This window comes from Podarcis filfolensis (assembly GCF_964270895.1).
Source record: "Podarcis filfolensis genome assembly, chromosome: 11".
NCBI classification, from domain to species: domain Eukaryota; kingdom Metazoa; phylum Chordata; class Lepidosauria; order Squamata; family Lacertidae; genus Podarcis; species Podarcis filfolensis.
This window is the reverse complement of record NC_139613.1, coordinates 48711493-48724819: the sequence shown is the minus strand read 5'-3', so window position 1 is coordinate 48724819 and position 13327 is coordinate 48711493. Positions and strand designations below refer to the sequence as shown.

General features: G+C 41.2%; 1 protein-coding gene across 1 annotated transcript in view; it reads left to right on the top strand.

Moving 5' to 3' along the window:
* The window catches only part of FBN2 (fibrillin 2), a 135056-nt gene that overhangs the window by 38214 nt on the left and 83515 nt on the right, over positions 1–13327 (top strand). Inside the window, exons 7-8 of the mRNA XM_083576443.1 lie at positions 359–484; positions 12964–13089. Coding sequence (XP_083432569.1) covers positions 359–484; positions 12964–13089 — 252 coding nt within the window. The remainder of the gene's footprint in view (positions 1–358; positions 485–12963; positions 13090–13327) is intronic.

The following is a 13327-nucleotide window of genomic DNA, read 5'->3' as shown; positions in this document are numbered from 1 at the left end:
GCAGACGACTCCCATCCCCCAGGGAGCGATGCTTGGGACAACAGTTTGGGGACTTCCCAGGCCGGCCGCTGGGGATTGGTGAGGCTTTCTCACCAGGTGATTGATTTGAATTCCAGCCAGTCCAGCCAGCTGAGTGGGCGAGTTTGGGAGGCCAGCAGCACTAGATCGCAGGGACCTTTGAGGTTTCAGGATTTGTGGAATACTGATGAGCATAGAGGTAGCTAATCCCATCATCTGGAGATGGAGATTCCACATTATCATTGCCCTCAGCAAGAAAACACATTTGTGTACATTGTATTAGCATTCACATGAGGTTTATTTTCATTTAGGATATTGAAAACGCATATTTTATTTGCAGATGTTGATGAATGTCAGGCAATACCTGGAATCTGCCAAGGGGGAAATTGCATCAATACAGTTGGATCATATGAGTGCAAATGCCCTGCTGGTCACAAACAGAATGAAGCAACTCAGAAATGTGAAGGTAAGTGTAACAAACTGGAAAGAAACCTCATACGTAGTGCTCACTGCCTGTTGTTTTATGATATATTGGACTGAGAGCATGGGGGCATAGTTTGGGGTTTAGAGTCTGGACCCTAACAGAGGAATTCAGTCGGATGCTTGATAGGAACACCAATTTTCATTTTCTCCCATAAAACGCCTGCCACATACACTTTGCACCCTATTTATTTTTGCTTCTTCCAGCTATTCCCTCTCCGTTTTTTGAAATTTGCCAAAACACTTCATCCTCCATTTCCTTCCTGCTTCAGTCTGTCAAGCAATCTCAGCATCATGGGACAGAGACTCTAAATCCCTTCTCTCGTTCTCTTGTATAAGCATTTCTGGAAATATTCCAAACCCTCCCTTAGGCTTAAGAACTCTTTTTTGACCTCTTCTACTATTAAATGAATTGTAAGACCTAAGAAGATCCATCGTGCTGACCATGAGAGAGTGAGGTAACGTAATCTGATTGCACTGGTGTTTGAGTGAGAGAGGAACAGTGGAAGAGAAAATCCATTTAATCATGAACAGATGAACCACATGTATGTTATGTGTAGATTAATTATGTTTTAACTTATTTGCTCATTTTGACTGAACTTTGACAGGAAAATCTGAGTTCTTGGGAACAGTGTTGGGGGGCAAGGTAGCAAGAACAATCTTTTTTCTCGCCTGCAACATTCTTTAAAATTGTACTCCTTTACAATTCCTGCTAAATAACAGACATTGTAACTATGAATACAATTGATTAAGCTTTGAAGAAAAGCTAGCAAAACAGAGGATATAACTCCAGTTTTTAATGAAGGAAAACAAACATTTTGTTTGGGGAAGTTTTTAATGTCTGATGTTTTATCGTGGTTTTAATATTCTGTTGGGAGCCACCCAGAGTGGCTGGGGAAACCCAGCCAGATGGATGGGGTATAAATAAATAAATATATTATTATTATTATTATTATCACTGAGAAAATATTTGCTTGGAACTATATCATAAATAAATCAGTTTTGGAATAAATAATAAAGGTAATGTAACAATAAATAGAGAACTGTTGTATATTTTCACCATGAGAAATCCTTTATCTTCTCTTAGTGAAAATTTGGAAATGTACTGTTACTTGCGCAACAGCAACTGAAACAAATTAGGTGAAAACGGCTTTAGTTTCTAAATTTAGCTGTACATAGTACAGATATTGCGTACGCAAAGCAAGTGTGGGTATGTCCTTGGCTTTTGTTCTGTATTGTGGAATTCACAAGTTATTTGTTTTTGAAACATGTAACATGCAGGCAAGAAATGCTATTATTATTTCCTTCTACCCTTCCCCTCCTCCTCCCTTTTCTCAACTCTATCTTGCACACAGATCACACATCACTTTTCATGCATTCTCCCCTCACCTGTTGTGCATCCAGCTTTGGCCATACACACCATTTTCACCTTCTTCGACACCTTTTTCTACCTCCTGCTTTTCTCAACTCTTTTGTACACAGACCATCCCCATTTCTATGCTTCGTCCTCTCTCCTATTCTGCAGCCCTTTTCTGTAGACACACCATGCTGAAAAAGTATTGCTGTGTCATTAGGATGAATAGACGCTTAAGAGTAAGCCTACCAGTTTGTTCAGTTAGCAAATGTTAAGATCAGGTGGTGGATGTTGTACGTATATGTTTAAAGATAAAGATTAAGGTAAAGGGACCCCTGACCATTAGGTCCAGTCACGGACGACTCTGGGGTTGCAGCGCTCATCTTGCTTTATTGGCCAAGGGAGCCGGTGTACAGCTTCCGCGTCATGTGGCCAGCATGACTAAGCTGCTTCTGGTGAACCAGAGCAGCGCAGGGAAATGCCATTTACTTTCCCGCTGAAGCGGTACCTATTTATCTACTTGCACTTTGACATGCTTTCAAACTGCTAGGTTGGCAGGAGCAGGGACCGAGCAATGGGAGCTCACCCCGTCGCGGGGATTTGAACCGCCAACCTTCTGATCGGCAAGTCCTAGGCTCTGTGGTTTAACCCACAGCGCCACCCACGTATATGGGTACTTGTGTGTTAATAAAATTGTAGAATCATAGAGTTGGAAAGGACCCCAAGGATCATGTAGTTAATCTCCAGCAATGCAGGAATCTCAACACATGGTTCCTCATCCAGTTTGAAACCATGCTGGACCCTGCTTAGCTTTGCAAAAGTTTTATTGCAGTTTTATTGCTGCAGCTCTAGGACTAATATATCTTCTAAATGACTACACTGAATCATTAAGATGTTGAAGACAACACATGGTACTTACCAGCAGTGAAATACATTCTGTGAAGCTTCTATGGAACATTTGAGGGCTCTGTATCCTATATTTCTCTCACATGAAGCAGTGTAGGAATGGAAGTGGGGGAGTTTTAAACAGCAATTTCTCTCCCCCCCCTTTCAGTCTTCCTCCCTTCTTGCTGTACTCAAACAATGAAAGAGTTTGTGTAAAGTGGGGGTGGAGAGACACTTAGATGAAAAATGTGGTTTAAAACAATGGCAGAAGTTTAAGTAAAGCAGGGATGCAGTGACACTGAGGGGTTGTTGTTGTTTAAAACAATTTTAGCAAAGAGAATAGCTGAGATAGATGAAACGCAGAAGCTAGCACTAAAAAGCTAACATAGCAGAGCCTTTCCAAACTCCCTACTTTCTATAGGCAAACTTTGTTTTAAAATTTTTCCCTCAGTATCACCCCTTGTTCACTCTACTCAGTGAACTCTACCACTTGTTTTTAAATCACCACTTTCCCCCTGTCATTTTTTCTCCACCTCTACTTTACTCAGATCTCTGCTCTCATTTAAAATGTCCATTTCCTCTTCATCCCCCCTTGCCAAACTTCCTCTCTCAGTGAACCTCTATCCCTGCTTTACTCAAACTTCTGCCGTTGTTTGAATCAGCTACCTTTTTTGCTTCCAGTGTCTACCCTTCTCACTGTAGTCAAACTTCTCCCACTTTCATTTCTCAGCTGCCTCACGTGAGAGAGATAAAGAATGCAGAGCCCTCAAATATTCCATTGTATGGCGGTACTTTACTCAAACCTCTGCAATTGTTTTAAACCAGCATTTCCTCTCGTTTTGCTTCCTCCCAGCTTTCCTCAAACTTCCCTCCCTTCTGGCTCCCACGCCATGGCACTGCTGTTGTGAAAACTGCCTTCTATATTGCTTCCCCACCTCATTCTGACTTCATGCAAAACCAGCTCTAGTGGGGGCTGCATAATGACAGCCTTACATACATATATTAGGGTTGCCATATTTCAGGAAGTGAAAATCTAAACCCCAAAGTTGTTTATCTTTTGCCAAAGTTATTGAGCCCCCCCCCCCAAATCTCAAAAAAAGAAAGAATTTTTAAAGCTATTTTGGGGGAAATTTGCCAAAGAAGCAACACTGGCTGGCATATGCCCAGGGTTTCCCGGACGTTTTAAATAATTTTAGAAAATTCCGCCATTTTCGACATACAGTCCTAACATATATGACGTTTTACTGGAAGGGGTGTGGGTGGGTATAAACCTTCAGACAGGGCTGAAAGTGTAGCAGACATTACCTATTCCTGGCATGAATCAGTTAGAAAAACAAGCTATTGTATGTTTTAATGTAAAGAAATCTGAATGCCACAAACCATGAAAAGCTTAGTGACCTATATAAATATACTTTTAAAATAAATTTTATACTTGCAGCTTTACCAATAGAATGATTAATTATTTCTGAGTATTTAGAACTTAGTGAACTTATATATGTCAGGCAAGGCTAATTACTTTAAAACATTTTTGACATATGTGCTATTGGGGAATAGAGTACATGCTGAACTAATTCATGATAGCGTTCTACTCTGAATAAGTGAGTGGTCAAAAACAAATCAGAAAAACAACAAGCAAATGGCCTTATGGGTGGAAAAAATAGTTAAGTAATTCAGTAATCATCCATGAATCTCTACAGTCATTGGTCCTGGAAATGAACTGGCAGGCAATGCAACTGTTGGATCCGGGCTTCTTCCAGAGGGGCTTCTTATGGGATGGGGAAACCTCCTTAAAAACAAAGGGTTCTTTGTCTTTTCTGTTTTATTGTACACTCATAGCCTCATACCTGGAATTGCTTGGAAATTCAAGAAACCAAAATTGTTGTTGTTTAGTCGTTTAGTCGTGACCGACTCTTCGTGACCCCATGGACCAGAGCACGCCAGGCACTCCTGTCTTCCACTGCCTCCCGCAGTTTGGTCAAACTCATGCTGGTAGCTTCGAGAACACTATCCAACCATCTCGTCCTCTGCCATCCCCTTCTCCTTGTGCCCTCCATCTTTCCCAACATCAGGGTCTTTTCCAGGGAGTCTTCTCTTCTCATGAGGTGGCCAAAGTATTGGAGCCTCAGCTTCAGTATGTGTCCTTCCAGGGAGCACTCAGGGCTGATCTCCTTCAGAATGACTAGGTTTGATCTTCTTGCAGTCCATGGGACTCTCAAGAGTCTCCTCCAGCACCATAATTCAAAAGCATCAATTCTTCTGCGATCAGCCTTCTTTATGGTCCAGCTCTCACTTCCATACGTCACTATTGGGAAAACCATAGCTTTAAGTATACAGACCTTTGTTGGCAAGGTGATGTCTCTGCTTTTTAAGATGCTGTCTAGGTTTGTCGAAACCAAAATATCACTGTGCTTTTCAAATCAGTGGTTAAAATCAATGTAGTTTTGAAAGGTGCAGTCCGCCATCTTGATTCAAAATGGCTTTCAGTTGGATCCAAACATAGATGAAAACCCCTTTCTTGGCTTCAAGAACTATTGCGCAGAATTTGGTCATGAGTATCTTGAGTTATCCAAATGCACAGAGAACAGCTTTCTAAAACGGATAGTAGATTTTTATTGATTTATTTAAACCACTTTGTGAAAGGGCGCCTGAAATTAATAAAAGATGCTTTAGGTTTTTGAAGGTAAACATTATTTTAGGGGTTAAGTTGAGCTCCTTCAGTGCAGGAAACGTTTCAAAATATGAGAGTATTGACAAAATTGGGCTTATTATAAGGCTCAAAGAGCAAGAGAGAGCATGAGAACTCAGTCAATAGAAGAATACTTGTTTTAATCTGGATTTTCTTTTAAGTGATCTCACCAGCAAGTGTTTAGTTCACTCCCTTCCCCTCTCATATATGTAAAGCCAGATCAAACATTGCAAAGGGGCAAACGTGTTGCAGGCCTTACCTAGGCAAGATGCCAGTTTTTAACAGGAATGGTATGACTTTGACATTAACTATCCATTTTTACTTTTTTTAAAAAAGAAAATAAACTAAGAGTCATGTAATTTCAGTTTCTTTTTTACCTTTTGGACTTGAAGAACCAGATGTGCTTTAGCATGCTTAAAAGAAACGTTTTTCCTGGCAGGAATGTGAAGAAGTATTCACATTACATTCTCAGTACTTTGCTGACCAAAATTGCTTAAATAACTTAAGAGCACAAAACCGACTGTAACTCAGTAGAACTTGTATTCTGGTCTCATGGATCCACAGGTTAATTAAATTTTTATACTCTTTACAAGATTTTCTTTTTATTTCTGAAGGATTTTAGTTTAGTGTAGTAGTAGTAGTAGTCTAGTATTAAGGGAAAACTATAAAGGCTTAGTGATTTTCTCAGTGTTCCTGGAAATACACATTTAATCCTTAATTCTGTCGGTATCATGTTTTTCTTTTTTAGAAAACCCAGCACAAATAAAAATATTTTTTTGTTCGTGGTACTTTACATTTTAAAAGCATTTGTTAAGTTTATATACATAATAAAAAAATATTATAATGCTTCTGAAAATCACTTGTCTTTGGCCCTCATTAGACGTTTCCCCCCTCATTAGACTTTTTTTGGGAGACAGGGAAAAGTCCCTAGGCTTATCCACTCCCTACCCAACCCTTCACTAGTTTACTTTCCTCTATATTTTCTCTTTATCCACATTTTGTTAAATTAGATTAATTTATATTGGCACGTGTTGCTTCTTGCTTGTTCGCCTAAGTAAGCAAGACAGTACTGGGATTTTTAAACTACTAGCAACAAAAGTGCAGTAGCCACTTGGATGCACAAACACTCCCAGATTAAGTATTCCTATAAGTTAACAGGTTCATGGATTTGTGTGAACAGACACACAAACAGCTCATCAACAAATGGTAAGTACATTTTATATATTTAAAATGCTTCTAGTACAGCAAATGATGAAAAGGGAACGTGCAACTATTCAGAAATGTCTTCAAGCTTTTTTCTGGCAAGGTTAGTTCCCAATTATTATATCCTGTTCATTGAAGTCATTTTGGTAAAGGAGATGACCTCTAGCTGACAAGCAGGGAAGTTGTTTTGCTTGGCAGGCAGGCAAGCAGGCTGGCTTTTTAGTAAAATGTCCCACAGGTGGGAATTTGCTATCCATTTTATGGCCATGTCCAGTCCTGTCCCAGGTGTAATGCTTAAAATATAACTTCTTCTCTCTCTCGCCTTGCACAACGCTTAACAACATTTTCACCCTCATTTTTCTTCTTCTTTCATTTAAGAGGTACAGTGGACGCTCGGGTTATGGACGTGATCCATGCGGGATGCACGTTCACAACCCGTAGCGTTCGCAACTTGCGTCTGAGCACGCTCGGGTTGCAATTCAGCGCTTCTGCGTATGCGCAACCGCCGAAACCTGGAAGTAACCCATTCCGGTACTTCCAGGTTTCGGCGGTCCGCAACCCGAAAATACACAACCTGAAGCATCTGTAACCCGAGGTATGACTGTATTTGTGTTTAATTGGATGTTTGTCTTTACTGTTTGACAGAACTGGCTTAAAACAGTGCTGGCTTGGTCCTTGCTTTTAAAGGACTCGGGAGATTTTATGGTGATGATGGCTAAACATTCTTTCACCTCCTAAGGGCCAAGTCATGTGCAGCAGACGGGCTTAATACTCATCCACTATGTGTTCCAAGAGAACTCTGCAACATTTGAAGGAGAGATGCGTGGTTTGTAAACGAACTGTGCACACTCTCCAAGAAACAAAATCTTAAGAGTTGTGCACAGAGTCCCAGTGGTAGAGCTTTTACGTGTAGAAGGTCTAAGATCTAATCTCCAGGACGGGTGGTAAAGACTCCTTCTTGAATCTCTGGAGAATTGGTGGCATTCAATGTAGACAACATTGAGCCAAATGAACAAACGGCCTAAGTATAAGGCAGGTTCCTGTGTTCCTAAACTTGCTTTTTAAAATTAGTTTTTATTTAAGATTTTCTAGTGTCACAGAGCAAACAAATAAACAAGGAAGAGTACTGTATTTTACCGTGTATTGGACAAGGTTTTTTGACTCAAAAATCACATAAAAAAACTGGGGTCGTCCAATACACGGATAGTGGCACGGCGGGGGTAGGGAGGGGAGAAGCGCCCTGCCGCCAGCCAGCTCTTTGATGGGAGCGCAAATCCACCTGATGCCGCTGCGCACGGGAAGCACTCCCTGGATCATTTCCCGTGCGCGACGGCATCCAGGGAGGTTGCATTCCTGCAAACTGAATGGATGGAGGAATCGCAAATTCACCCGATGCCTCTGCGCGCGAGAAATGATCTAGGGAGTGTTTCCTGCCCACAGCTTCGTGGGGGGAGAGGCTCAACAGCTTTGGGCCATCTCCCCTCATTTTCTTAAAATTCAGTCCCCCAAAATTTTTTGGGGGGTGTCTTATACAAGGGGGTGTCTTATAGACAGAAAAGTATGGTACATATAACATCTCCATTTTTTACTCATAGTCAGTTCGTTTATGTTTTGTGTGAGACACTATCGTCGTAGACATAATGCAGTTGCGGGGGGGGGGAGATGGGGAGGGAGAGAGATGGGAGGGTAACGTTCTTTTGTTCAGTTGCATAGCATCTGGGTAGGGTATTGTGTCAGCATCACGCCGGTAGGTCCTTTATTTGTAAATTTATTTATTTTTATTGGCACTGCAAGAGATTAGGGGGACAGGAGCCTGGTTGGTTGCGTTCAGTTGATTGCAGTGTGGCTTGTTTGTATCTGTTTGGGGGGGTGTTGTGTGGTCAGATTAGCCATATTATTTTGTATGCATCATAACTAGACACTGGAAGTACCTATCAGGAGCGAACATGGGCTACTGGTACCAAAATGGGTGGGAAACCGCCCAACTAGAAAAGTTAGCCAACAAACTTAAATTAGCACAGGGACAAGCAAAGGAAGATGCCTTCACCCTGGCGTGGTTCCCCTTTGTCACATGCACAACACAACAAGACAATGAACTAAACTTGTTTTGTTCAAATCATCAAATGGCAGATGAAACACATGCCTTTTTTATCAAGCTTTCTGTTAACACTGACCTCATGGTTTATTTATTTAGCTTTTATTTATTTTTGTGTTCACTTTAATATACATAATTTGTGTCTTAAATATATAAAACTAGCACCTTGAATAGGCTCAGAATGCTATAGAAAGCCAGTGTCCTAGCACAAAGCAACTGTTGCATTCTGCACCAGTGACAACTTCTGAGCACCTTTCGAGTGAGGAATTCCATAGCTATAGATAAAGGCTAACGGATTTGGACTCCTTTTATGAGAACATTATGAGGACAATGTTCTCCGTTTTTCTTTTTATCCAACTTAAAAGGCAGCTGAGGCAGAATCATCTGGCTATAGATTGAGACGTACAAACCCTACAGAGTTTCACATAGCTTCAAAATGGAAAACATAAGTCAGTTCAAGGTTTGTGGAAACTTGGCCTAAGCTTGAACAAAATGAATCCCAGTTTAAACCTGGGCCAGCCTCCAAGTTCGTTACAAAACCTGAAAGCTGGCAACTTTTAACTGGTGATAGATTGCATAAAGAGATTTACAAGGAGCTCTGACTACATGTACCAGAGGTCACTATAAAATGGCATTGCTTTGTGAGAATCATATTAGAGATAGTATAGGAACAACTATATGGTTAGTATAAGAGCATAGCAGTATTGTCAAGTTTCACAGTGTGGTTTGAAAGCAATGAAAATTTTAAGCTCCCTCTCTCACTAGTTATATGCTGATAGCCCCCCTCCCTTTTGTCTTCTTTTCTTTTTCTTTTTGAGAGAAGGGAACAGAAAAAGACACATTCTCTTTTTAAAGGAAAATAAAGTACACGGAGAAAGACAAGAAAAGAAACAGCATGTACAGTGGTACCTCGGGTTAAGTACTTAATTTGTTCCGGAGGTCCGTTCTTAACCTGAAACTGTTCTTAACCTGAAGCACCACTTTAGCTAATGGGGCCTCCGGCTGCTGCTGCGCTGCCGGAGCACAATTCCTGTTCTCATCCTGAAGCAAAGTTCTTAACCTAAAGCACTATTTCTAGGTTAGCGGAGTCTGTAACCTGAAGCGTATGTAACCTGAGGTACCACTGTACTATTCTAATGCTTTGCGCACTTTAGTACAGTGTGAGGCATACACCATAGAACCAATGGGGACCGCATATCCCCATAAGAACTGACCTAGACCCTGCAATCACAATCTGAGGCCCTTCTTTGTGTGTACCTCCTCCACAAGAGGTCTAGAACGCAGCAACACAATAACAGGCCATATGCCATATTCTGCATAGTCTGATAGGTGATTTTGGTGCCCCCCTCCAGGGAGAGGGGCTGGTTTTGCCAACCCCTAAATGCACCTGTAGGTTCCTTTGAGTCTGTAGGTACCTAAAGCAAGAAATCTGGGGTCCTCCTTGAACCTCCCCAGTCAAGTTAAAAATAGAAAAATCAGACCCTCCAAGTTCCTCTATTTTCCAGGGACTTCCCTGGATTAGAGAAGCCACCCCGGTTTTTGATTTGATGCCGGAATATCCCACTTTTCCTAGGATCTCCCTATTTTCATTGGAGAAATGTTGGAAGGTATGGTAGGATGTTCCTGAAGAAATGTTGGAGGGTATGGAGTTATCCAACCCCTGAGCCGTCTGAAGGCAACCCTGTATCGGGAGGTGTTTGTTTAAATGTTTAATGTTTTATTATGTTTTTATATATGGTGGGAGCTGCCCAGAGTGGCTGGGGCAACCCAATAAGATGTGTGGGGTATAAATAGTAATATTATCATTACGGAATGGGACGTCCCTATTTTCATCAGAGAAATGTTGCAAGATATGAAAAACTACTTAAAAGCATGTAAACAAGGCTTTGTGTCCCTTTTAGGTTCTTGACTGTGACCAAAGGGGGGACGGGACAAGCAGAGAGAGGAGGCAATGGAACACAATAGAAGAGACAGCGAAGGAGAAACTACCTAGAGTGGGAATGATCCTGACATAGTTTCTTATAGACTTGGGAAGACTGAATAAGTTTACACCAGGCATGGCCAAATATGTCCCTCCAGCTGTTTTGGAACTACAGTTCCCATCATCCCTGACAGCTGGTCCTGTTAGCTAGGGATGATGGGAGTTGTAGTCCCAAAACAGCTGGAGGGCCAAGTTTGGCCATGCCTGGTTTACACAATCTAGTTGAGGACAGGACTCATTAAGACTGAACAATGCGGTTCCATGAGAAAACTCTTAAAAGTCCAGTTTTCTGAGGGGTGGTGTAGCACATAAGACCTTGTAGGCAATGATTTGCTTTGTGCAATTATGTGTAGAGTGAGAATCTAACGCCTTGGGAGGCGTACGCAGAATGAAAGCAAGGATGAGCAATTCCCCCTACTTCGGAACAAAAGCAAAACATTTATTCCGAAATGGTTTAGTCACCCCTATGAGGTTATAACTTACGAACTATATTATACACTTCCCCTCCTGTGTGTCTGTCATCAGAATGACACTATTCAACACAACGCAACATGGAATGACCCTGCTGTGAAACATACTCTTGTCAGAAGGATTATGTGTATGAGGTGCTCTCGGGAATTAATCCCCTGTTTAAGGTCCAGAAATAATTCCCACTCTCCACTTTCCATGAGAAGCTCACAAATTCTACTACACCTAAACCGCCTTTTCTATTCACCACATTTGCTTATGCAGGGATCTGCTTGGTGACTGTAACATAGGGGGGGGGGAACCTTGATGTAGAGATCTGAATTGCAGTGAAAGTGAATGTACTGTTTTCATTTCTAGCCTAGGGTATATTAGCAGACATTCGTCTGATCCTGGTGGAAATAAAGGGATACATTTTATACCCTCTTGTGGTCACTTTGGAGTAATTCATTCTTGGGGCACATGCTAATTAGAACAAGCAGACTTAAATATAAACGTTCTGCTTTGCTTTTTTTGGCTGTCACATAGTAAGCACCTACATTTCACTTTGTAATGAGATCACTTAATGCCTGCCTTTATTTTTATTTTTTTGAGAATGTGGTGTTTTGTTTTGTTTTCATGACAAGAAGTATGGCCAGGGTAGTGGCTACAATGGGAGAAACTGGGCATGCTGTATTCATTCCAGCTTTGGAGAAGTTGTAAGAAAGAAGTGGTTTGTTTGGTGTGTTTTTTTAAAAAAGCTATAAACATGATTGTACTTTTTCCTGACACACATAACACCGTGTATGATCCTCTGCATGTTCAGTCATGGCAACTAGAATCAAATTGTATGCGTTTTCTGTTATGCAGTGAAATTTGACTCCAGTTGTCATTACTGAGCATGCTGTATTGCATTTGAGCATGCTCGGTAACATTATATATACAAATGTGGCAGGTGTGATACATTGGCACAGGGAACTTAAAGAAGTCCAATATTTACTAGTGCAGACCGTATGCTAAACACATCAGGTGGTGTAGTTAGAGCACAGTACAAATATTTGTATTCATAATACATATCAAGAGTGGTTTACAGCAAACATATGTTTATGCAATAAAAAGCACATACAAATTTAAAACCAGAGACCAGCTTTTACAGGTAGATATTTTCTTAATTGCCTGCATAAGTGTGATGGCATAGATAAGTTTCCAGAGGTCATTTAAATATTCAAAGAGACAGCACCTGTTGCATCTGTTGGCAGAGCATTCCACGCTAAAGGCTTGATGATGCTAAAGGCTTGGGTTATTGTTGCCGTCAGGTGAGCCTTGCCAGTCAGTGTGGAACAGGGGCAGCTAACAAGGTTCCTGCAGGTTAATTCAGGAAATGAGCTGGGATATAAATGTTTAGGAACCTGGGGTACCTGAACCTAAGTTGTGCCACAAATGCCAGGGGGCTGAGGAGTATTCAACCAGTGCTACTCTCTGAATGCAACCCTAAATATTAGAGTGGAAGCACCATAATACTGTGCCTCTGATACCCATCTCACTAAGTGAGTCCAAGAGGATACCATGATTTTTTGGTATCAAAAGCTGCTGAGAGATCAGGCAGAAGTAATAGGGATGCACTCCCCCATCTCTTATGATAAGGTCAGAGCAATCAAGGCTGATTTAGTTCCGAAATCAGGACTGAACACAGATTGTAGTAGATCTAGCTAATCAATCTCATCCAGGAACTGCTGCATATAGGAATCAGTCTCATCCAGGAACTCCTAAGGAAGAATTTTTTTAAAAAAGTGTTCTTCATCTGCTTCTGTCTCCAGATATTAATGAGTGCAGCCTCATTCCAGGAATATGTGATGCTGGTGAATGTTCCAACACTGTGGGAAGTTATTTTTGCCTCTGTCCACGTGGTTTTGTGACATCGACAGATGGCTCTCATTGCATTGGTAGGTATATTATTTTATGGACCCTTTGGACAGTCTCGAAGCTCACTGCTGGCCAGTTCTAACCTACTGTTCCTTGGACAGTTCATAAAGGTTTCTAGTCTATGAACTTAACTTGCTAGTCTTCGGCCATCATACAACACTGGTCACATCCCACAGTCTCCCTATTTGTAGAGGAAGGAGCTGTGATCCTTGCATGCACTGACAATTAAAATAAATAAATGGAGGTGTGTTTGCAAAA